This window comes from Equus caballus, chromosome 11, assembly GCF_041296265.1.
Source record: "Equus caballus isolate H_3958 breed thoroughbred chromosome 11, TB-T2T, whole genome shotgun sequence".
Taxonomy (NCBI): Eukaryota; Metazoa; Chordata; class Mammalia; order Perissodactyla; family Equidae; genus Equus; species Equus caballus.
Window position 1 is genome coordinate 31,417,267 of NC_091694.1, and position 25,478 is coordinate 31,442,744.

The window sequence follows — 25,478 nt, forward strand, 5'->3', positions numbered from 1 at the left end:
ATAATTAAATGTCAATGTCCCAAATTACCCCTTCAATGAGCCTTTCTTATTACTCTTCTTCTCTTCCCCTTCACTCCTAGACCCACTTTCTTAGAGCCTTCTCATAGTTTCCATATTAAGACTGTTCCACAGTAAAATGAAGGCAAGCTATGACACCAAGGTAAATAAAGGCTGGGGATCCATCTATTATTTAAGATGCAAAGGCATTTCAAGACCACCTGGGAACAGGCAAGATGAGAGATGTAAGACCCATGAGAGAATCCAATATTACGAATGGATCACTCCAGAAGAGCACAAGTGACTTTAAAATTAGCCCCACCCCCCACCCCCCCCCACCCCCGCCACACACACACACAAGCACTCACAGCCTTGCTGTGCTTTACTGAGGACTTGCAAGTTACCATCTTGAACTTTTTATTGAAACAGAAGAGACAGCTTAAGTGGCATCTCTGAATGAATGGGAGGACAAGTCTGTAACTGACATACTGAGTATTTTTCTGGGTACAGTGAAAGTAAGGAAGAAGAAATCACAAGAAGGGGTAGGGATGAGAGAGAACAAAACCCAGAATTTTAAACCCTGGGGATTTGACACCAGAGAGAAGAAACTTGGGAGTTCCTTTTAAGAACAGTGTGTTTTATTCTGACAGGTTGATCAAGAAGGGCTCATCCGAAGTTTGCACGTTCCACCACCTCTATTCTAAGACTAACTGGCGTACTGCAATGCAATTTTGCTGCTAACCACCTGGAGTTAGCATTAGGCTCCACAGGCTAAAGGGTCACAGTCCCAACAAGACTGCACTCACTCAAGACACCAGCCACACTTCAGGGGTCCCCAGGTTACCCACACTTCTGACCAACTGGCTACAAACCCTGAAGGTTCCCATGATGTCTTAGTCTGTTTGGGCTGCTATAACAAAAATGCCATAAACTGGGTGGCTTAGGCAACAAACATTTATTTCTCACAGTTCTGGAAGCTGGAAGTCCAAGATCCAGGTGTTGGCAGATTCGGTATCTGGTGAGGACCTGCTTCCTGGTTCATAGGCAGTTGACTTCTTGCTCTGTCCTCACACGGCAGAAAGGGTGAGGGAGCTCTGTGGTGTCTCTTTCAAAAGAGCACTAATCTCATTCACGAGGCTCCAACTGTAGGACTTTATCACCTCCCTGATCACCTTGAACACCCTCACATTCAGGGTTAGGTTTCAACATTTGAATTTTGAAGCAACACAGACATTCAATCTATAGCACATGACCCTCCTCAGGTTCAGTAATTCACTAGAATCACAGAGCTCAGAAAAGCACTATATTTATGATTACAGTTTTATTATAAAGGATACAAATCAGACCAGCCAAACGGACAGACATAGAGTGAGGTCTAGGAGGGAGTGAAATGCAGAGCTTCCACACTCTCTCCCTGCGGAACCAGGGTGCATCACCTTCCTGGCTCCTCAGTGTGTTCAGTGGAGCCTCAGGGTCCAGAGATTTTAGTCGGGGTTTCGGTTACTTAGGCATAACTGACTGACTCTCTGGCCACAGGATTCGATTCAATTTCTAGTCCCTCTCTCCTTCCTGGTGGTCAGGCTGGCTCAGAGTCCCAACCCTCCAATTTCGTGGCTGGTCTTTCTGTGACCAGCCCCAATCCTGAGTCATCTCACCTCTTGGCCTAAACTCAAGTGTGATCCAGGGGCTCATGAATAACAGACACCCCTATTACTTGGGAAATTCCAAGAATTTAGCATCTCCCCACCAGGACCCAGCACAAAGGCTGGTCGAGTTCTTTATTCTACAACAACCTCAAGTCCACACCTCCTGTAACTCCTACCCCTATTCAACAGCAATAAAATCCACTGGACAGGGCCCATTGCTGGCCTTGGCGGGTTTTTTGTTTCATTTTTAAAAATCTTTATTATAGAAACGCTCAAGTATAATCAGCAGTAGGAAGAATAATATAATGAACCCGCACATTCCCATCAGTGTCTCGCTGATTATCTGCATGTGGCTTACCCTTTCACGCATATCGCCTGCCCTTCTCCATACCGCTCATCCTCAGATTATCCTGAAGCAAAGCCCAGAAGGACATCCTATCATTCTGAGAATTCTTTATCAAAAGCTTCCCAAGGGGGTGCTGCACCCACGGCAGTCTTCACATGGGCTATAGGCACGCTGAAATCTCAACTCCCTGGGGGTGAGCTTCCAGAGGCCCTGGCCAGCAGCCTCCCACGGTGGGCACCTCACTGGCTGACTCCAGCATACAGATCAGTACCATTTTCTACACGCACTGCGATGCCAGAGAGAACACCAAGCGCCACTTGATTACATTCAAGGCTTCTAAGGCATGTCATCAGCCTCGCCCTGGTATTTCTCATGGGATTCCAAAGGTTCGTGTCCACAGCCCTGATTATCTCCTAAAGAACCAAATCTAACAAAATAAGCGGAAGGAATAACAGCTCAAATACTCCTAACTAATTCAAATCAATGGGGGGGGGGGGGGTGGTGCTGAATAGGTAAGAGATACCATGTCAGTATTAGTTACAGATTACAGATCCATTTCAGAGTAATTAAAACAGGGGACCCAACCAAGAAGTCTTAAATAACACAAAAACTTGACCCTGACCTTGGGTTTATCACGTCAGAGTGACTAGGATAGTCCCTAATACCTGGAGAGTATTTTTATGTTTCTGTTTCTGGGAATTTCTAACACACCCCCAGGGTTCAGGGTTGATCCCTCACACACTCCAGGAGGCATCTCCTCCACGATGGGATGGGGAGAGCAGTGAGCAGAGTCATCCAATACCTCCCCATCTGACATATTCTGCAAAATGAGAAATCAGAGGGATACAAAGGCTCCTGCCACTCTAGGACTCAGCAGCCCTGCAAGGCCAGGGAATGTAAGGCTGGAGACGCAAGGTGCGCTCCTAGATTGACATCTCCAAAGCGCCCGTCACAGAGCTCGGCTTGGATCACCTACCTGCCTCTCATAAACAGAAGGAGGAGTCTTCCCCATCCTGAGCTGTGTGTTCACCAGGCAAGAGGCCTCTCTGTGGCCCCTACTTGTGCAGAAGAGAGCCGCGGCACGACCCGAGGATAAGTCATTGGCACTCTCCTCCTCTAAGCCCGGCTGTTTCCCAAGTATAAAGTGCCTTCAGACAGCTTTTTCTTTCAGAAGATCAATGAAGTTGCTTTTCATCATCTCCAAAAGCAGAGAAAATCCCCAAAGAAATTCTCTTCCCAGTAACAAAGGAAGAAAACTTTAAAGAACCACATTTCGGCTCTTGCAGGGATGTCTTCCCTACAGAGATGATCTCTCTCCCAAGGAAGTGGAAGTCCTTGGGAGAAGACACATATCAACACATCTGCCAGGAAGGCCAAGAGCTCCTGGACTGACTGGCGTGCCCTGGAATTCCAGCACAAGGCCAGAGATGTGTTACGTTCTCGAAAGTCCATGTGAGAAGGTCTGGGGTCCACCTTCCTTCCCCAGTGATGACCTCCTTTGCATATCACAAGGAGCCTGACCTGAGCTCTCCTCTTGGAAAGCCCAGAGCTGGACTCATTTCACCACAAGAGGTAAAATTTCTACCACTTTGGACTTTCTACCACTTACATGCTGACAATATCAGGATATGAGGAGCTTGGGAAATTCCAGCGGTCCATTCACTCCTGCCATTAGTGGACTGGGGTTATTCTCACTGCACAGAAACACTGCAGGAAAAATAGCCCCTTGTGCTTGAGCCCTGTGGCTTGTTCCCTCCCTGGTCTTTAAAGTCTTCCTGAGCCCTAGCCTGGTCAATCCCCCATCTGGAACTGCCTCAGACAAGGAAGAGAGCAGAAGCGGCTAGAGCCGGTGACGGACCCATGCAAGGGCCAGTGCTGGGTCTGCAGTGCGTGGCCAAGGATGAACAGGAATGTTGCTATTTCCCATGAGATCTGCTAGAAGGCCCTTTTGGTCATAGGTTGTCATCCCAGCAGGTGACCTAGGATTGTCCCTAAGGCAGGTATACACGGACTTTCTGCATGATAACAGGGTTCTGATGTTGGGCTTAGCTGTCACTCCACTGTGTTGGCCACAGTGGTATCTAACCAGCCAGTCCAGCATCTCACAATCCTGGGGAGGAGGGGCTGTCACCAAGGACGGTTATCATTAAGAAAGCAAGACACTCTAATAAGAGCAAAATCACCACAATTCCATCAAACTAAGTCAGCGTCCCTCTTGCCCTGAGGACTTCCTTGCCCCAAAGCCTAGGCTATGGGAAGAGGCCTCCCGCCAGGCTCCAGAGCTGCAGCCAGAGGATGGCTACGGATATGCCTTTCACGACACTGGGGAGTGGGAAGGGTTTCCGTCCACACGGGACCTGGGTCACCTTGACCTCGAATCGCAAATTCAGCACTGGCTGATTCAGATCATGCTTTGAAGCCTTAGGCTGAAAAGGTTCCTGTTCGACTAAACCTTTCAAAACCATCGACTGGGGTGAAGAGGGGTGCAGGAGACCAGGGAAGCAGGCCTGCCTTCCAGTGGAGGAGGACACGCTTCTGGGGGAGAGTCTGGTCTGGGAGGGGGTCTCCTGTGGTGGTTTCCCTCAAGCACCGAAAATAACCAGGAGTCTGAGCGCTCACCCTACGCCCGACACGTGGGTAGTGGGGGCTGACTAACATTGAAATCCCATGACTGTGGAATTTTAAAAAATCTATAGAGTTCAATAGCCCTATAGAGAGTAATCAAAACACGAAAATCTGAAGGCCACTCCGGAGAGCCACCGGACATACACCAAGGGACGCAAGAAGATCCTGCAGTGGCTACAGATTTCTCCAGGAGGAAAGGGGCAGTAAGGACTTGTCCCCAAAAGCCCCATCCAGCTGCCCAGCAGCCTGGAGAGCTACCAAAACAAGAGGGAGGAGGTCCCCCTGCCCTGATGGGCGCCGGGAGGTAGAAATGCTTCCTCACCCACAACACAATCACTGCCACCCCACCCCTTGCCTTGGCCAAATCCCTCCTCTATCCCATCTCCCCACCCTCCCACCTGCCACCCACTCCCCTCCCATCCTTTCAACTTAGGGACTCTCAGGGAAGTCCTCTGAGAGAGCTCCACCTGCAGCATTTTCACTAGAGCCTTGGGCACTCCACTGGTAGTCAGCCAGAGACATTGTCCATGGCCCGCCTACTTGGAGGAGCAGACGGACAGCGTGGCACCTGCAGAGAACACCCAAAAAGCTGGGTACAGAGCTTCGGTAAAGTCCACCTTATACTTATACATCAGGTGGACCTTGTCAGTGACAGCAAAGAAAATGACAAAGCCGTGGTCACAGTTGAGAAGCACACCAACCCGCGTGGCCTTGGTGGGGGGGAGGGTTTTCTCCACATTGTTGTGCCAGGCAGAGATCTTGGTGTTGAACCACTCCACGCACCAGGAGGAGCTGTTGCGGCCGAGCCGGCTCTCAGGGCCCTGCCGTTGCATGCTGCCATAGCAGATGCCCACCCCACAGAAGTTGTTCTTCTGCAGCTCAACCTCCCAGTAGTGGATCCCTTTCTTGTAGCAGTGCAAGCCCAGCACCTGAGAGCAGTACATGAACCTCTGAGGATGGGGCCGGTAGCTCTGGGGTACGTCAGCCACAGAAGCTACGGTGTAGTTCTCTGACAGAGCCACCTTGCTGTGGGCGGTGTTGTAGTCCAGGATGACTCTAACAGCATCTAAGAAAGCATTACCCCAAGGAATCAATTACTAGGTGCTCAAAGTACTCTCACTTTTAAAACTTTCCCCAACTGGTAGTATATACTCATTTCTTTTATCCATCCATCCATCCACATATGCATCCATCCATCCATCCATCCATCCATCTATTTATCTATTCACCCATCTATCCATCCATCTATCTATTCACCCATGTATTCATCCATGCACGCATCCATCTGTCCATCCATCTATCCACACATCTATCCATCCATCTATCCATCCATCCATGCATCCATCCATGTATCCACCCATACATCAACCCATCTATCCATACATCCATAACTGAGGCCTAACTGAGAGTGTAAAATTCCAGAGACAGCAGGAAGAATGAGAGCCAGACTCCTGGCCAAGGTACTGACCTTGGGAGACAGGACAGCGAGGGCAGGAGGAAGAGGGTATAGAATCAAGTGAGATGACAATAACTAAGAGGATGAGGGAGTCCCCTCCCAGAGCGTTTCTCTTCTCTGTGAAGCAGAGGATGCTGGGGAGCACCGGAAGAGGGCTGAGGTTTCAGCAAGAGGGAAGGTTTTCGAATGGCAGGGGGGTCGACAGGAAAACCAGAGCAGGAGGACCAGCAGTGGGATGCCCAGTGATATCCGGGGCACAGCCGCTGGCTCCAGTTCATCCAGAGAAAAGGATGAACTGGGTTCAAGCAGAGCTGGGGTTGAGCCAGAATGGACAGCCAGACGAGGATTTAAAGAACTGATTATGGAATCTAGGCTGCCTACGACGGGAGGTGAAGGAAGGCAGGTGCTGACAGAAGGGAGAAAGCAAGGGTGCAACATAGCAGAGGACAGGCGAGCAGCTGACAAGGGAGAGGCTGACCACGCTGGACAGAGGCAAGAGCGAGGAGCTGGGCAGAGCCACGCAGGAGAGACTGAGAGCCAGCAGGACCGCTCGCCAGAGCCGAAGTACTCACACTCCAGGAGCTCAGATCTGGACTTGGCTAGAAAGGCCTCCAGCACCTTGGCCTTGAGAGACACCGAGTTCGCCTGTGGGGTGGTGGTTTTGGCTCCAGCTGAGTGAGAAAACACAGAGTGGTTTCCAGAACAAACACAGAGTGGACACCCTACTTCCCCTTGCTCACAATAACTCACCCTCTGGACCAGATTGTTTTGACTCCATTGTCTGTTCCGGGGCTCCAAAGGAAATTTTGCTGGGTGGGGCTGGAAATGAAAAAGGAGAAACATGAATTGGGGACGTGACACAGAATGGACCTGATGGCCTCTGCTCCCTTCCAAGCTGATTTTCAAGAACCACTTCCACAAAACACACTCAGACAACTGGGACAACACATGTGCATCCAGACAGGGCCACAGTCATCTGATTGCCTCATACTTGTCCTCTCCTCCAACCTCAGGCCTGTCCGCTCTTCCAGAACACACTCATAGAACGCAGGCCCCGTCACAGACCCTTGACAAGACAGGTCAGCTGTCCCTGCTGGCTCTGAGTTCTGTGCTCAGGCAGTCTCAAGAAACAACAGATGCAGAAACGTGCAACTTACCAGGTTTCTTGGTTTTCTTGTCGTCTTCTGAAAAAGAAAATTTTCAGAATTAAGATATTTTAAAGCACAACGCAAGGAAACTTTCAAAACACCGTAATAACAATCATTTGCATGAATTCTACCCCTAAAAATAAAGGTAGGATGTTTTAACTTGAAAAATATTAGGGGCCAACAAGCAAATGAATCTACGGTAACAAAAACCCACATCAGGGCTGGCCCCGTGGCAGAGTGGTTAAGTTTGCGTGCTCTGCTCTCGTGGCCCAAGGTTCAGATCCTGGCCGCAGACCTATGCACCACTCATCAATCCATGCTGTGGTGTCCCACATAGAAGAATTCAAATGACCTACAACTAGGATACACAACTATGTCCTGGGGCTTTGGGGAGGGGAAAACAAAAAAAAAAACAAGAGGAAGATTGGCAACAGGTGTGAAGTCAGGGCCAATCAAAAAACAAAGGAAACACATCAGTGGTTGTGGCGGAAGAGACTGACTAATAAGGAGCATGAAGAAATTTTCGGAAGTAATGGTAACACACACGTCTGCATTTGTCAAAGTTTCTCTAACTGTACATTTAAGATCTGTGCATTTTACTGTGAGTGAATCATACCTCCACAAAAGAAAAGACGTAAAAAAGACAAACGGAGAGTCAGCAAAAAAACATGCTGGCCACGTATCACAATGGTCTTTACAAACTCTCTAGAGTGTGCAGGGATGGGAACTGAGTTTAGCTAAAACAGTGGTTCTCAAAGTGTGGTCCCCAAACCAGCAGCATCTCCATCACCTGGGAACCCGTGGGAAATGCAAATTCTCAGGCCCCACCCCACACCAGCTGAATGTGAACATTTGGGGCGGGCCCAGCAATCTGTGTTACGAGCTCCCCAGGTGACTCCGATGCAGACTCGAGTTGAAGTGGGCTACATTTTGGGTTCACTCGGCCACCTTCCCCGCCACTGGCATCAAGAGGGGGTTTGGGATCTTACCCCTGCCCGCCTGCAGGAGACTTTACATTACAGACTAGCCCACTCTCTCCTCCTGTCCCCAACAGACCCTCCCTCACCCCACCTGGCCCATTTGTCCTCACTTTTCCCTCATTTCCTCACCCTCCACTCCTCTCCTGCCCACCCTCATTGGACCAGCATCTTGGAGGGCCTCCAGGCTGCAAGGCCGGCCTAGGGCACAGGGCCCCCTCCCCGATCATCACAAGCCTTAGAAGTCTCATCTACACTGTGACTAGTCCACCCCTCCTTGCCTATTTCCCCATCTCCGCCTGGTGGCAGCATCCACAGCTCCCGCGGGCTAAGGCTGGAGCCTGTGGTCTGGCGCGGGAGCAAGGGAGCTCTCAGGGGCGTGTGGCTTGAAAAGGACACAGGCCTACAGTGTTTTTCACCTACTCTTCCGCTTCCCTCTTCCTACAAAGTGTCTTTCTACATTTTCCAGCTCAGCTACGGGCTCCCTCTCCATCTGCATCCCAGCCCTTGACTCTGCTCCAGGGATGGACTCCACACACCTGTCTGCCAAAGACAACCCAAACACAGACACAACCGACCACACAAACAAGCCCAGAGTTCTCTCACCCCCCAACACCCAGCGCTGTGGGCATCACTCTTCGGTGCACACGGACTTTTCAGGGAAGCAGCAACAGCCAAGAGTTCCGGGGCACAGTTAGGGTCTTTAAAGAGCTGTCACAATCAGTGTCCGTTGTAAATGTCACTCACAATCATCCCGCACAGTTGATACCGTTAATGTCCAAATTTGACAGATGAGGAAACTGAGGACCAGGTGCCTTCTCAACAAGGTGACACAGCCCCTCAGGGGACAAGAATTGATTCTCGGGGGGAGAGGGGGAAGTCTTACTCTTTTTATGTATAAAAGCACAGTACACAAACAGATATACACATAAGTGTGGCATTAAAATTTCATGGGCAGGGGCAATCAGAAAAAAAGAGTCTAACGTGGCTCAGGGAGTAAGGCGACAAGAGGGCAATAGTGAAAAGCAGGTCGGGGAGCACTTAACAACAAGAGCACATTACAGCTGAAGACGGGGCAGCTCTGAGCTGCCAGCTCGGTGTAGCCTCCGCTGCTCCGGGACCACCATCCGTCTCCTCCAGGAGGCTCTGCCCAGGGCTAGAACTTGGGTGTCCTAAGTATTTCTCAAGACAGCCAGCTTGGATGATCCTGCTGCTCCAGACAGCCCGCATATCTAATGCTGATGGGCCGGACCCGTCAGGGCCCCAGGGGAGCTCCTGCAACAGCCCCTTCAACTTGTCCTCAAGGGGGTCTTGTAGCCACACTTCTCTCCAGAAGCACCTGGGCACCTAAGGTGACTTGGGATGGGTGTGCCCCTCTGGAGGTATGCGACGCCTGTGTCAGCCAGAGGACCAGCCACTCACAGCCATGCTGTTGCGACAGGGACAGCGGTGGTGTTACTTACTTGGGACCTTCTTCACAGGGCGTGAGGTTTTGGATGGGAACACTCCACCATGCTCTCCAGGGTCCCCTGTGCAAAAAAGATGGGGTCAGGTTATTCAGTTCCTTCAAAGCAACCGTCAGAGCCAGCTTTGCCACAGGCGGGCAGGTAGAGGATTGGCAAAGACAGTCATTTCCACTGACCTTCCCCATCCACTCATTTACAAGAACTAGAAACAGGAAAAGAGAAGGACCAGCTTGGGATGGTCCCTCTCCTCTCTGGCTTAAAACGTAGCCAGGGCTGAGTCTCCACCAGCACCCAGCTCCAGGAGCTCTGAACGCTCGCTGTGCTTCCGTTTCTTCCAGCATATGGTGGGGATGATTCCCCTCGCTCAAGGGAGCTGGGATCAGACGCCTGGCGTGTAGTGCTAGTTCCCTTCCCTCTGGTTTTCTCTGTCCCCCTGCCCCCTGACTAGGGATCGCTGGTGCAACAGGAAAACAAGTATGTGTGGCTAATCTACCAACAGCTTCACACTCCACAGCAGAGCCACGCACACCTGTTTCAGAAGCCCTTTGGCAAGGACACTCGGCTTGCCGAGCTGAAACTCAAGCGCACCCCCTGGACTCCACAGCAAAGGTTCGCTATGAGCCAGGCTCGGTGCTAGGCACCGTGGAGAGAGTGTTCAATGGGAAACTGCTCCAGCGCCTGCCCAACAAAGATCACAATTCGATGGGGAGACAGACAGGATCGGCAAGGAAGAGTAAAATGACAGATTTACAAAGGGGCCCAAGGGGTGATGAAGATCCTGGGACCTAGTCAGGGGAACGAGAAGGGTGACAGGGGAGGTTGGCTGAGAAATGTAATGTTTTAACAGATCTTCAAAGGATGAGAGGAGTTAACTTGTGAAGACGGTGGTGTATGAGCTTTCCAGACAGCACGAAGGGCACATACAAAGGCCCTATGGCAGAAAGATTAGCATGTCTGAGGAACTGAATGCAGAGAGACGCATGGCAGGAGGTGGCACTTCAGGGCTGGAGAGACAGACAGGGCCTGAGGCAGGGACTTGTAGGTCAAGGTCGAGAGTCTGGTCTGTAATCTAAGAGCAGTGGAAATTCCCTGAAAGGGGTGAGGGCGACAAGGTCCCAGGAGGTCAGATTTGTATCCTGAAAAGCTCTCTAGGGCTGCAGCAGTGGATGCAGAGGGACTATTTAGGAAGCTGCCACAGGTGATGGCAACGGAGAGCAGGCCGGTGCTGGCTGATATGGGACCAGGGACCTGGTCAGCAGATATTTAAGAAGCAAAATCGGGGGATGGATTGGATAGGAGGGGAAGGAAAACAGATGGAAGGAGAAGTTCTAGGTTTCTCTGATGCCAAAACTAGCCACTCCCCCACCAAATACCCCGACAACCCAGCTTCCATTCAAGACCCATCTGAGTCGGCCGCAAGATCACAGCTAAACAAGCCCATCCAGAAAGGCCCAGCATAAGATCCAGCCCCCAGAAATGATTTAGGAAGGACCGCGACAATCTCAGGATGAAGCAGAGACTCCCCACGTCCCCCCAGAGGAAGGGCAGATGACCCAGGACCCTTGAACTCAAGCCCCACTGCTCCAGATCATGACCCTCCCCCTAGCCCAGAGCCCCCAAGGGACTCATCCCATCTCAGGGGGCCCAGTGGTTACCTGAGACAGGGGGCTCATGGGGCTTCTTGTCCTGGGACTGTTGGATATACCGCTTCAGCTCGTTTTTGAGGTCTAAGGTGCCCTGGCAGACGCCCTTGATCAGCTCCTGATTCAGCTCCACCTTGGGGACGTAGACTGGCTTCGTTGAGACTCCTTGCAGTTTTGCCGCTTTCTGGAACAATCCAGGGAGTTAGGGCAGGGAACTCTGGTGAAGCCAGGGCCAGGGCTCAGGTCTCATGAACTGCGGGAGGAGCTTCCCTGTGCCCAAGGGCGCTAAGTCCAATCAGCCTTCTCAAATTACAGACCAGAGGTCCCGGGGTTAAAGTGCCACTTTCAGACACAGTGATCTGGAGCGGGAAGGGCCCTGGAAGTCACTCACCAGACAGACGGGGAAACTGAAGTCAAGAAATGACAAGTGTCCTGCCAGGAACGCTACCAGTTAGTGTCACAGACAAAGTTGGGACACAAGTCGCCCCGACCCCCATAGATAATGCTCTTTCCTCTCCTCCAGCTGTGGCTGAAAAAGTCTGGGGGACGCAGGACCGTCTCCATCCCTCGAGGACCAGCTCTGAACACATGTTCTGAGTGTTCAAGGATGCCTCAAGGGATGCGGCTGGGGCACATCTGACAGAGAGGGATGGTCTGACTAAAAGCCCCAACCTTGAGACAACATCAGGTCAGACAGTATCAAGAGGCCCACACATGGGCCTGAATCCTTCTCAGAGAGCTTGGTGCAGCCACTGCACAAACAGGAATGAGCACGTTAGAGGAAACTGATTGCCACCCAGCCCAGTCATGGATAGAAGTCTGAGCAGGGAGAAGAGAAGGCTCCCTTCTCACTCCTATACCTTCCCCATGATGTGAACAAGGATTATGGACCTTGGAGGTGTCACAGCATGTCACCCAATTGATGGGCTCACTGGAACACCCACTGCATGCCAGGCACTCTGCTTCACGCTGGACATGCCAGCAGGAAGAAGGGCGGTAAGAAGGGATGGGCCCTGCCCGAAAGGATGAGAAATCAAGCAAGATGAGATGTTGTCTAGTGCTATAGCAGAGGCTGTAGTGTAACATGCTCTGGACCACAGTAATGGCAGAACAATGGGACCCAAGGAAGACAGGGAAACTGGAGTTGCCCCAGAAAAAGGACAGGATTCCCTAGGCAGTGAAGGTCGGCCGTGGCATTCCCATGCAATGCCTGTTGAGTCTGAGGAATGGTGAGTGCCTGTGATTACAGCACGGGCGGGGGCTGGGTGGCAAGAGATGAGGCTGCTGGCAAAGGCAAGGCCTGGTCACCAAGGACCTTGTGAGCCACCTTAAGGAACATGAAGCCACAAAGGGCAGGGGGTCTGTGCTCTAGAAAGACACTTCAGGGGGCCTTGCGGAGGACGATGGGTAGAAGTGGGTGGAGGCATACGTAGTAGGCAACATTCTAAGACGGCTCCCAATATTCCCACGGTGCCCCCCTGCCTGGGTACACTGCCTACATAATCCTCTCCCCTTGGGGATGGGCAGGACCATGAATAGGATAGGATTCACTCCTTAGATTAGGTTAGCTTATGTGGCAAAATTGAAGGAATGCTGCAGATGTAATTAAGATCCTGAACCTGGCGGTTTTGAGTTAACCAGAAAGGTGATTATCCCAGTGGGCCTGACTTAGTCAGGGAGAACCCCTTAAAGGAGAGTCTGGACCTTCCTGGAGGTAGAAACTCTCCACTGGCTTTGAAGTAGTAAGCTGCCAAGTTGAGAGAGGGACACATGACAAGGAAGTGTGGCAGCCCCCAGGAACTGAGAGTGGACCCCAGCTAACAGCCAGCAAAACACTGGGACCTCAGTCCTGCAACCACAAGGAACTGAATTCTATCAACATCATGTGAGCTCGGAAGACATCCCTCAGTTCCAAAAGGAACGTAGCCCACTAGCCCAGCCGACACGCAGATTGCAGCCTTGTGAGACCCTAAGACGACAAGACTCATGAGCCACAGAAAATATGGGATCATAAGTGGATGTTCTTCTAAGCCACTACGTTTGTGGTAAGCTGTCAAGCAGCAGAGAAAACTAATACAGTGTGTGTCTCAGGGATGCTTACAACGATCTCTTACAGCCCCAACTCCTGGAGAGCCCCACTGCACCTATAGTCAACATCAGAATGCCAGGCAGAAAGAGCATTCAACAACGCCCTCATCAAGACCCACCTCCAGAAACTCAAACTCGTCCCCCTTATTCAGGGCAAGTTCAGTCTCCTCCTTCAGATTCTGGATCTCACTCTTCTTCTTGAGGAGGACCTGGTAGATGTGGTCAAACTTGCTGCTGACCCTCTTCTCCTCTTCCTTTATCTTTCGTGTCGAATTAGCCTCCGAGGCATCAATCAGAGCTTTCATTTCCATGTATTCTTGGCTAAGCTGCTCCATCCTCCTCTGTGTAGCCTCCTAAAAGGGCCAAAACAAGAGGGCATCCATCAGACTGGGAGGAAGCGAAGCCTGCAGGACCACGGTGGCAAGATGTGGAGCAGCATGAGCTCTTTCCTGGACTTCATGGGAGTGCAAATGGGCACAACCACTTTGGGGAGCAATTTGGCAATATCTGGTGAATGTGAGAGTGCTCAGTACCTATGACCCAACAGCTAGAGCTAGGAATATATTCTAGAAAAATTCTCAGACACCTGCACCAGAGACACACAAAAGAATGCTCATGGCAGCATCGTGTGAATTGGCAAAACTCTGAAAACAACTGGACTGTCTACCAACAGGAGCCTGGATACATAGGCTGAAAGTTACCCACGGGATGGGATATTAAAGAGAAATGAAAATTAATGAACTGGGATAAATTTCCATGAGGGAAAAATGACTTGTAGAAGACGCACAGTGTCATGCTCTATTTATAAAGATTAGAAAGAAACAGAAGAGCAGTATTTATTACTAAATGAATGCATTACTAAAGGAATGCATACATACAGAATAAAAGGATAAAGAAACACATGGGAATAAACAAATGAATTCAGGATAGTGGTCCCTTCTGGAAGAGAGGAAGGGGGATATAAAAGGAGAAGCAAAGTGGGGGCTTTAACTGCCTTGGTGATATTTGGTTTCTTAAGCTGGGAAGCAGTAAATTGGTAATTTTTTTTAAAGAAAGAGTATAAAGCTGTTCTAGAAAATTTCTAGAGAATATCATCCTCTAAAACCGTACTGTCCAATACCACAGCCACCTGCTACATGTGGCAACAAAGTACCTGAAATATGGCTAGTCCAAAGTAAGAAGTGCTCTAAGTGTGAAATACACATTGGCTTTCAAAGACTTAGTACAAAAAAAGGAACATAAAATATCTCATTAGTGCCCCTTTATTGGTCATATGTTGAAATGGTAGCATTTTGGATACACTGAGTTAAAATGTATTATTAGAATTAATTACACGTGTGAACCAAATGTGCTTAGAGCTACACATGAGTCTCACATGATCTTGCTATTGGACGGCACTGCTCCAGGAGTTAGTCTCCCTTTACAGGTTGGGTAACCTCAATAGCTCAAAACCAAATACAACAGAGAGAAACACACAGGAGAGGGGCCGTATGCAGGAGAATGGCGTTCAATTATTTCTTTACCCAACTTTTGCTCTGCCACGTCCAGTGGGACAGCCAATGTCCCTGAGTGTTCTCCTCTTCTTCCTTTCAGTGACAGACCACCCCTGGAGTTTAGACGGGCAGGTGGCTGCCCAGCCACAGACTACATTGCCCAGCATCCTCTGCAGCTAGGCTTGGTCATGTGGCACGCTGTCCCCAGTGCAGTGGGAGCAGAAGCGATATGTGCAACACACTTCTTCCCTGTCCCCCTTCTCACAGGCTGGAACAAAGATGTCATGGTGACCCAGCTTCAACCAGAGAGATGAGGCAAACCCTCTATGGAGTAGTGGGGCAATACAAAGGAAAGACCCTGAATCCCTGAATGATCACGGGGAGCAGAGCCGGCCCACCAGTCCGGGGTGCTCATGTCTGGCCTTGAGCTGTCACAGTGAGCAAAATAAACTTCTATCTTCTTTTAGCCTCTGACCTTCGGGGGTATCTTTGTTAGCTGCCCCCAACCATACAGGGACTTTCATTTGCATCCTTTCATTTAGCCTCTAGGGCACCTTCAGAAAGTAGTTGTGATTCCGTTGTGCAAAAAGAAAAACTAAGGTTCAGATACCCGGCACCAGATCAAAGTGTTACAGACTAGGTTGTGACAGAGCTGGCATCCTCACCCAGATCTCACCTAATGAGGCCACGGCTGCCACATAAAGCTGGACACTGCAGCTCCAGGACACAATATGAAAACACAAATCCTCTTTCCGTAAAAAAGCAACGTAATCTTCTAAAAACTGTGAAACTAGAGGGAAAAAAACAGCCTAATCCTGCCTCTCCAACACTTGCACTACTAGCCTTTTACTATACTTGCTTCCAGTCGTTTTTCCTGTACTTCCTGTAATGGATTGAATGGTGGCCCAAAAGGATAAGTCCACATTCCAGAACCTGTGAATGTGACCTTACCTAGCAAAAGTCCTCACAGATGTAACTAAGGCAGGAACCTTGAGATGAGATCATCCTGGGTACCCTAAATCCAATGACAAGTGTCCTTCTTAGAGAGAGAAGGGAGACGACACAGGGAGGAGGAGGCCGTGTGAAGATGGCGGCAGAGACCGGAGTGATGCAGCCACAAGCCAAGGACTGCCAGCTGCAAGAGGCAAGCAAGGATTCTTCCCTAGAACTTTCGGGGAGAGCATGGCCCCCTCAACGCTCTGGTTTTGGACTGGTGGCCTCCAGAACGGTGAGCGAACACATTTCTGTTGTTGTAAACCGACTTTGTGGTGAATTGTCACGATAGCCCTAGAAAACTAATACACTTCCTTTTTAGAAATAGAGGCACTCTAGTGAGCATACACTTCTGCTTCCCGTTTTCCTCCCACTTAAACCTAACCACTTTTTATATTACTACTTTTTAACTTTAACTGTAATTTTTAATGACCCCCCCCCGCCCCTAAAAGTTGGGCCTGCTTGCAGTTTTCAGTTTGGGTCTGTGAAGGCTCTCTCCTGTGCACACAGTTTTTTGTACGTTTCGCAAGGTTGACGTTTCATTCTGACACTTGCAAGCGGACCTGACACAGCCTTGTGGAGGTCAAAGCTGAGACTGTCCTGCCTGGAGGCCTCCAAGGCCGGGCTGCCGGTAGAGCCCTGTCACTCACCCGCACATCCTGCTGCCTGGCTCTCACATCCTCCAGCGCTCTCGATGCACCATTGATCTGACCGTACATGACAGTCAACTTATGCTTCAGCTTGTTCTGTGGAGCAAACAAATTAGGATGAGACAGCACCTCGCCCAGTCCCCACCCAACACCAGGGACCGTCCCCTGAATCTATCCCACAGGTGTTTCCACCGCCTGCCTGGAGCTTTTGAAAGTGTTCTCGTATTGACTGCCTCCTTCCATCCTGTCAGGGGGACAGGAAAGAAGTCACAGGATTTGGAGCAGGACAGACCAGAGTTCCAGTTCTGATTTTTCGCTGTGCAGCTATCTCTTAGCTCAGTTCCTTTGGCCAAGAAACACCTCATAGGCCTAGCAGGAGGATGAACTGAAAATGCAAGTCCTCGGCCCAGTGCCCGGATCTTGGTAAGGACAAACTGAATGCTCGCTGCTAATATGAGCTTCTTCACTAGGACCCATTTTACAGATGATGAAACTGAGGAAAGGAGGACAGCAAAGTGGCCAAGCTCACACAGAGACAGAACAGGCTGGGACAGCTGCTTCAGTAATGACAGATGAGGTCATTCCAACCAACTCCCCCACTGCAAACAACCAGAAAGCAAACAAAATACTGGAGGGGACATCTGCTAAGATATAATGGAGTGCAAACGAAGCAGGGAAGATGAGAGCCAAGATCCGGGAGAAGCCAACCCAGGGAGATAAGCCGAGCATCTGGGATGCTCTCCCAGGGCCATCTGCCGATTCCAGAAGCCAGGAAGCGGAGGGAAAAAAATCAGAGTCCATGGCTCACTCGGTAAGCCCCACAGGTGGGTACCTCCATGAGCTGCACCCTCGGACAAGGAAGAGCCAGCGGTAGAACAGCCCCCAGTCAGCTCAATCCCTGAAACTGAATCAAAGTGATTCAGAAGCTCTAGGCCCCTAGTCGCCTCCAGAAACAAGGGTAAATGATGCAGGAAGGAAGAGGATATCATCCGAGGCCTCACAGAATTCCTATACATTTTCATAATCAACAGCTGAGTGTCCTACCCCCCGCTCATGGAATACTGGCACTTAGAAAAGGGAAGGAAAATCACCAGCACCATAAGAATAGAGCCAGTGTTTATCATGGACTTACTATAGCCATCACTCTAACGCTTTCCATGGATTAACTTATTTAAGGCTGAGGACAACACAGGAGGCAGGAGGCCCCCACCCTTACAGATGAGGACACTGAGGTACAGAGCAATTCGGTGGCTTGCCCGGGGTCACATCACTATTAACTCGTGTTACCAGAGCCTGGCCTTACAATTACAGACACAGGTCCCAACTGAGAATGCTGGAAATTTCTAGAAAAAAAACTTGTACTTCCCCTAACTAGCTGACTCAACATACTGTGGCCCTCCCCTCCACTTTCCTGCCTCTCCCACTCCACTCGAGCATTCAGGGCTGAACCTGACCTTGACTCTGGGTTTGAACAACTCAGTGACAGTCACATGTAGGGCGGGAAACAGAAACTAAGGACACACTAACCACACCCCAAAGGCCCAAGTCACAGAGTATGTTTCAGATTTGACCTCTGTGACAATGCCCTTGACCCAGCCGCTTAATAGTAGCCAAAATAAACTGTGGGTCAAAGGCGGAAGGCTAGGCCCATGCAGATCCAGCCTCGAAGGTCTCAGAGCTGGAAGAGACTCCAGAACACCCGGGGGCTGAGAACTGTTGCACCTCCAAGAGTCACTGTTAGCAATGCCCCCCTGAACCCTAGTTTCAAAAGATTTTACCCACCACGAATCAAATGCACAGGACAGTCCCCTTATGGTAGGGAGGGGCCCTCAGAGCTCCAGACAAAAGGAAAGTGGCCCGAGGACTTCAGGACTTCGACAGACATGACAATCTCTCAATCAACGGTAGAGAACTTTTTAAAGTCTGAGGATCCTTCATGGACTGGGGACTTGGGTCCTCCACGTGGGAGGCACAAGAGTCCTGAGTCCACCCCGCACCAGGGGCCGAGACATGCTGGCTGCCCCCGGCCAGGGCTCTGCACAGCTGGACCTGGCTCTGCCACCAGCAGTGAGCAGCAGCAGGGTTGGCAAAGGAGACCAGTTAAAGGACTCGGGCAGGACAATGGGGGGAGATGGCAGGGGAAGACGAGGATTAAAAAGCCAAGTGTATAGGGCACACAAATAAACTGGGCACCGACTGCAGGCTCCCGGCCCTGGAGGCTGAAAAAGAGTGGAGGCTCCGGGCCAGGCCGAGAAGGGCCCTCCTGCCCACACTTGCCTTCTGTCTCCATGGATAAGAACTCCTAGAAGGGCCTTTCGGCGGAAGCTAGGCTGCCCTGGTCCTCAGGGGCTGAGGCAAAGAAGACCTGGGCAGCCTGACCTACTCCGCCCAGAAAGCTGTCCTCTCCCCTGGGCCTGAGTAGCAGAAATGACGGTGGCGGTTCTTATGGAGTGTTTGCTGCCTACGCTGTCTATAGATGCCTCATCTAATCCTGCCCATACCTTCTGAGATAGGGACTACTGTCACCCGCTTTCAGGATGTCCCAGCTAGGAAGCAGAGCCAGAATTCAAACCCAGGCCTCAACATCCAGCTCTGCTCGGAGCCCGGGTCGACCAGCCACGCTGCCTCACACTGGGCCTGACACGGAACACTCACCACACAGCTCATCCCTCCAGAGGCTCCCAACCACCTTGGAGGAGGGCAGGGCACGTCATTAACCTCATTTCACAGATGAGGAAGCCAAGGCTCAGAGAACTGCCATCACTTGCCCTAAACCACAGGCTGATGTGAGGCAGAGCGGGGCTCCTGGCTCCAAAGGCCAGGCAAGTTCTGCCCGGTGACGGGGGAGACCCAGGTGGCTGCACCTGATGTCAACTCTGTTGTGTCTCAGAGGTGACCTTTCAGGCCATACCTGGAGGTCTGGCTCCTGAGACTCGGGGAACAAGTCCAGAGGAACCCAGCTCAGACCAGGCTGGGGAAGGGCTATGGCCAGACGGGAGCAGGGCCTGCATCCTCGTCCTGGCGCCACTGCAAACCTCCTGCAGGCCCAACATTTCCTTTGACAACACAAGGACAGCCCTTGTTCTCCCTGACATTGCTGCAAGAACGAAAGGAAATCAGGCCACGCTTAGGAGCCTAGACTGACAGAGCAAACGCAGTCTGATTACACCTTTCCAGCCTCTGCCTTGGGCCCACAGGGAAATTCCGATCCCCCAAACCACTCCGATCATCACAGACCCGGAAGGCCCCTTAGCAATCCTGCTGGTCCAACCTCCCTGCTTGGCTGATGACCACTCGGACCCAGGGGCCACATCCTGGGCTCAAGTCGCACTGCCAGGAAGGAGGCCTCTATGGTGCAAGAGTTCGTCTCCACCTGGGGTCACATCCAGGGATTCTGGGGACTCTGCCGACCCTCCCTCTCCTCACCATCCTCTCTGGTCACTGCAACCTTCCAGCTGACCACAGGCTTTTGCTCACGTGACCTCAAACCTCCAGGAATGTCCCATGCTCTGGACTCTGCACACTCGGACAGCAGGCTGGTCCATGGGGAGAAACGCAAACTGGAGTGGAACCAGCTGGGGTCCCAGTGCCCACATGGCCTCTTACTGGCTTAGCTCTGGACCTCCATTTCTTCAACTGCTAAATGGAACTAATTATACCCACCTCATGTGCTGCCAGGTTTTAATGAGGGAACAGAGGCATGAACCTCCAGGGCTCATAGTCGACGTTCAAAACCCTCTACCAACCACCATCAGACAAGTACCAGGCTTAAGGCAAGCATCATCTGTGTCTTTGCTGGTCCCCTGCGCAAAATGGGGAGTAGAGGGTGGGGATGGGCCACGCGGCAGAGAGCAGTGCTGTATGTTCTCCCAGCCCCTTTCTACTGTGACATCGGGGACGTTCCTGGCCCAGCGAGGAACCCAGGCGATCCAGGGTATGCCGGCATGCCAGAGTGGCACAACCCAGCAGGCCCAGCAGGCCCAGGCTGCCCCTCTGCGCCCTCACCCACCACCCCTACCTCCAGGTCGGCGCTGGCCTGGCTCAGGGGCGCAGGCGAGCAGCTCTTGTGCTCCACCAGGCAGATGTGGCAGATGCACTCGCCGTGCTCTGGGCAGAAGAAGTCCCGCAGCCGGTTGTGCTGGGGGCACTTGCGGCGTATCAGGTCTCCGATGGGCGGCTGCAGCGGGTGGTCCCGGAAGGCTGGGCTGTCGAGGTGCGGCTGCAGGTGCTCCTGGCAGAAGGAGGCCATGCACACGAGGCACGTCTTGACGGCGGCCTCCTTCAGGCAGTGGTCGCAGGCCACCTCGGCAGCCGGGGCGGGGGGCTTGGCGGGGGTCTCGGCGGGGGCGGCGGCGCTGGCGGGCGGCGTACAGCCATCGGGGAGCGCCTCCCGAGCCAGCTCGACCTGCAGGAACTGCTCCACCACCGCGCACAGCACCGTGTTCTTGCGCAGCTGCGGCCGTGCCTGGTAGACGGCGCGGCACTGCGGGCACCGGTACGGCGCACCCAGGGAGGCCCATGTCTCGTCCAGGCACGCCCCGCAGAAGTTGTGGCCGCACGGGGTGGTGACCGGCTCCTTGAAGGGCTCCAGGCAGATGGAGCACGACAGCTCCTCGGCCAGGGTAAACAGCTCCGTCATGGTTCTCCTGGGGCGAACGAGGGGACGCGCTGGAACCACGGCCGCGACTGCTGCACTGTCTACCCGGGTCGCCAGGAAACGAAACCGAGCTTGAGAAGGGCAGATCCCCACGGCTTTTCAGGAAGTCACGTGAGGGCAAGGGGCGGGCCGGGGCGGGGGAAGGATGGGCGAGGGGGTGGGGCGGGCCTGTCAGGGTACCCGGGGAGCCAAGGTTCTGCGGTCCGAGTCGAACTAACGGGGCGCTGAGCACGGTTTCAGATGATCCTCCGACCCCCAGGAGGCTTCCTAGGGTGTCTCTGCGGATGAGGAAACTGACGCGTCGGGTGGAGAACCCTGGATCCCCGGGGTCAGAGGCAGGATCCAGCCCGGCTTCCTCACTAAGTCGCCTGCAGCAAGTCCCTTCCTTCGGAGAACTCAGCCAGACCGGAGACGTCCCACCGCCCCCGCGGGCCAGGCTGTCATATCAGGACCCGCCTTATCAAATAACCGGAGCAACAGTTAAACGACGAACTTTCTCTTATTTTTTAAATCCTTCCTTCCTGTTTCCTGGTCCTGGGCTCTGGCGTATTGGCATATGATCCCTGATCTCTATAGACGGGAGTCCATAATCACATACTTATCCCTAAACTTGGTGATTTCTTTCCATACCCCCATATAACAGGCTTTTTTTCTCCATTTCTACTTCGCTGCGGTTTGGAGACATTCCGGTTTAACAAAGGTTTTCTCTCAGCATACACACTTGCATTTATACACACATGCACTGAAAAAATAATGTTGGCATTACAGATTTTTCTGAAAATTGTATGTTTAGATTTTTTTCTTTCATTTTTCAGGCTGTGTTTTCCCCCTCTGGCCTGGATGCAGGAAAAGTGGGTGTACAGGAGGTGAGAAGTGTTCAAGAGAGGGGATGGGGGACAAAGAAAAAGACAGTGTTTTGGGAGGAGTTAGCTGGAGTTGGCAGTGGGGACAGGGTGGGCAGCAAAAAATGAGAAAAAATGTCTTAGACTACCACTAAAGGTAACAGCTACCACTTATGGGGCACCTACTGTGTGCTAGACAAGTCACACATATTCTCTCTCAGAATCTCTATAAGCACTACAATACAGAAGTCATTACATCCATTTTACGGGGGGGGGGGGGGGCGGGGTGTCACATATTTTAGACAAAGTAGGACCGGATTCCAGCTCAGGATGGCTTTACTCAGCATGCTAACTCCTGGCTGTCCTACCTCTGTTCCTCCAGGACCCTTTACCCCATCTGTTCTCTCATATTGTGGTGGTAGTGTTTGCATGGGGAGGAGGAAGACAGGAGAGTGGGGGTGGGGAGAGTAGGAAATTAGGATTTAGGCACAGTATCTCCTTTAAGTCCCTTTGAGGTGGGTGTCATTATCTCGTGTTACAGATGAGGAAACTGAGGCTTAGAGAAACTAAATAACTTGCCAAAGACTATGAATACTGGCATCTAAACTATCTGTTTCCAGAAGCCAAGCATTTCCTGCTAGAAAGTGCTGCTTCCCAAGGGGAGGGATGGAGCAGTTTCCAGGAAATAAGACCATGAAGTCCCCTGTGAGCTAGCTTTTGTGGGTGAGGTGGCCTGGTGATGCGCGCCGGAACGTTTGTCGAAGTCCCTCTCCAGGCGGAGAAGTTTAGAAGCGCTGGTTAGACAGTGAGGATGACTAGGAGGGACAGACTATGTTTTCAAATTCCATGCAGTAGATATTTACTAAGACCTGTCATGCTACACTCACTCCATTGTGGATAAAGCATGCACTTGGTATTATGTCAATCTCTTGAAATTTATGGAGACTCGTTCTTTTCCCCAATTTGGTCTCTCTTGTTATCAGTTACTGTTTGCATGGTATGTCTTTTTCCATCCTTTTACTTTCATCTTATTTGTGTCTTTGAATCTCAAGTATGGCTGTTATAGATAGGGTCAAAGGTTCAAAAATCGCCAAAATAAAACCAAGGAATCGCTGAAGTAGTAATTAGTAAAAATTTATTGTGCGCACCCCAAAAAGACAGTTTGCAAACCGGCAGCACTCAAACCAAAACATGGCATGATGCCTACGGGTATAGTGTTACAAAGCAGCTTGTATAGTCACAATGCAGTGTCTTCACAGTAATTGGTAATTAAGCTAAAACAATGGCTAACCTCATTTTGTCTGTTCAGGGAAACTTTAAGACTGAGAGTAGAGACTGAGAGTAGGCTGAGAGTATGACTGCTATTATAGACTTATTCTCAGTTGACATATGCCAAAGGATCATACGCTTGCTGTTCCATTAGTGAGACATCAAGCTGGGGTGGGGAGGGGGGTCGGGGGGCGGGGCAAGTAGTCAGTATCTTCATAATTTATGGTTATTGTTGATTTCATTCAGTTGTCCGATCCTAATGGATGTCATTTGGTATGTGAGTGGCTGCCAACAGGCATTTAAAACCCTTGGGAGTATACAGTGCCCTAGAGAGGGTAATATGATGACTGTACGGATAGTAACAGCCAAAGACTGAGAAATTCCCTGGACAGAGACTCCTAGGAGCCAGTTAAATATTAAATTCAGTTTCTGAGTTTGGAGAGCATCCAGTTGAGAAAATTTCTAGACATGGGGTTTGAAGCATCCTCCGATGGAGTGAGGGCAAGCAGTGGCGATCTGAAAGATTTTCCTGGTTTGTGGTCTGAATGTCTCTAGTGATCTTTCTGAGTGGCCACATAGCAACGGGCATGAAGATTGCTCATATATGAGCTGTTCTGGTGATTTCTCTGAGATTTACATCAAGTTGTCCAGCTTTGGCTTGTATGGCTTCGGGAAAAGAGCAGTTTTGGTTTCATAGTGATTCCAAGTAGAGTTCTAGCCAAATGTTGGAGGAAACTAGAAGAATTCAGGATCCAGGCTAGTTTACAGGGAGAGAACAAAACCTCAAAGACAATTAACAGTACTGGAATCTGAAAGGTGTATACTGAAACATAATTTTTCTCTCTAAAATCACCCTCATGTCTACTAAAGAGAGCCAAATTAGGACTTTCACTAAACTTGACCTGATTATTTACATAAGTGCAGCAAGAAGAGCAATTGGCCATAAAAATCTGCCCCCCTGGAACTTTTCATAAGGAATCCCAGGCTGAACTGTCAAAAGTCTCTTGAGGTCAGAAAGCCAAGCCAAGGACTAGCCATCAGACTTGCCTGCAATCCCTATAGATTTGGGTGAATTCCTCTCTCCTGAGGTTCCCAAAATATCCTGAGATTCCTGAGCTTGCCAGGAAGTGACCTTCCTTACTTGGTAAGGCTGCTGTAACCTTGTAAGCAAGGCACCAGGCCAGTAGTTCCAAAGGGCTTTTTTGGCTCCATAAAGTCAACCTTTGTTCCTTAAAGATATCTGGTCATATATGAGTCTATGCCTGTCTCACACATGACATTACAGTCTATGCTTTGGTGATATAACCAATATTTCCAATTGTGTCCTGTTATAAGAAGAACAGATTCTTATTGAAGTTATGCAAATAACTATAGTACCATAAAGAATATTCACTGTTTCCAAATTCTAGAGGGATCAGGGAGGGAGAAAAAGTAATTGTTTCAGTTCTGCTTACAAAGGTATAATTTACCAGATTGCTCTAACTCATAACCAGTTTAAGAGGAAAGGTTTCCTTAAAGCTGGCAATGTTTTAAACAAAAGTCATAAAAATCAGAATCATCCTCATCAGTTCATTCAGTTCCATGTTATCAATTTTTGTTCTGCTTGAATTCAGTTTTACCATTAGTTCTGGAAATTCTTACCCAGTTTGGTTTTATGATCTTAAAGTTATCAGAAAACTGTACTTATCAAAGTTAACATTATATTAGGACAATTCAGATTTCCAGGAATTTTACATAATTTCTGGAACACTTATCACATACACAACATAAATAGGCTTATTTGACAATGCTTCCAATGTAATATAACATATTATCTGCCTTTTTTTAAGGAGAGAGAACAAATCCTTTGAGATGTTCCAGGGGCCATCTGGAAAATTCCAAAGTTAGTTCAAAGTCAAAGTCATAAGACTTCATTTAGAATTTTATTTGGGGAAGTTTGTCAAAAATATCAAAAGGTTTGGGCATTTGATCAAATAGGGTCATAATCAGAGTGACAATTAAAGATTTCACAGACAGGACTAAGAGAAAAGTTTAGTGGATACCAGGGGAAAGGTGGGGTGGGGGGTGGGCACAAAGGGTGAAGTGGTGCACCTACAACACGACTGACAAACATTAATGTACAACTGAAATTTCACAAGATTGTAACCTATCATTAACTCAACAAAAAAAAGTAGTAAAACAA

The 25,478-nt window shown here is 50.4% G+C and overlaps 1 protein-coding gene across 1 annotated transcript; it reads right to left on the reverse strand.

The window, feature by feature from the left end:
• Positions 1-937: 937 nt before the first annotated feature.
• On the reverse strand, positions 938-21,651 carry LOC100147035 (E3 ubiquitin/ISG15 ligase TRIM25). Its single transcript, XM_014736970.3, has 9 exons — positions 20,547-21,651; positions 16,529-16,624; positions 13,512-13,745; positions 11,317-11,488; positions 9,659-9,724; positions 7,228-7,254; positions 6,821-6,889; positions 6,643-6,741; positions 938-5,680 (listed from the first exon to the last, which is right to left on the reverse strand). The coding sequence occupies exons 1-9, from the start codon at positions 21,165-21,167 to the stop codon at positions 5,151-5,153; spliced, it is 1,914 nt and encodes a 637-aa protein (XP_014592456.2). The 5' UTR covers positions 21,168-21,651; the 3' UTR covers positions 938-5,150.
• Between the last annotated feature and the right edge of the window lie 3,827 nt (positions 21,652-25,478).

Bases quoted from the DNA above. Each gene is read 5' to 3' on its own strand.
- LOC100147035 (XM_014736970.3), bottom strand. From the start codon at position 21,167: ATGACGGAGCTGTTTACCCTGGCCGAGGAGCTGTCGTGCTCCATCTGC. The intron at 16,625-20,546 runs GTAGGGGTGGTG...TTTGCTCCACAG, and splicing joins AGGCCAGCGCCGACCTGGAG to AACAAGCTGAAGCATAAGTT. The intron at 11,489-13,511 runs GTGGGTCTTGAT...GGATTGTTCCAG, and splicing joins ACGAGTTTGAGTTTCTGGAG to AAAGCGGCAAAACTGCAAGG.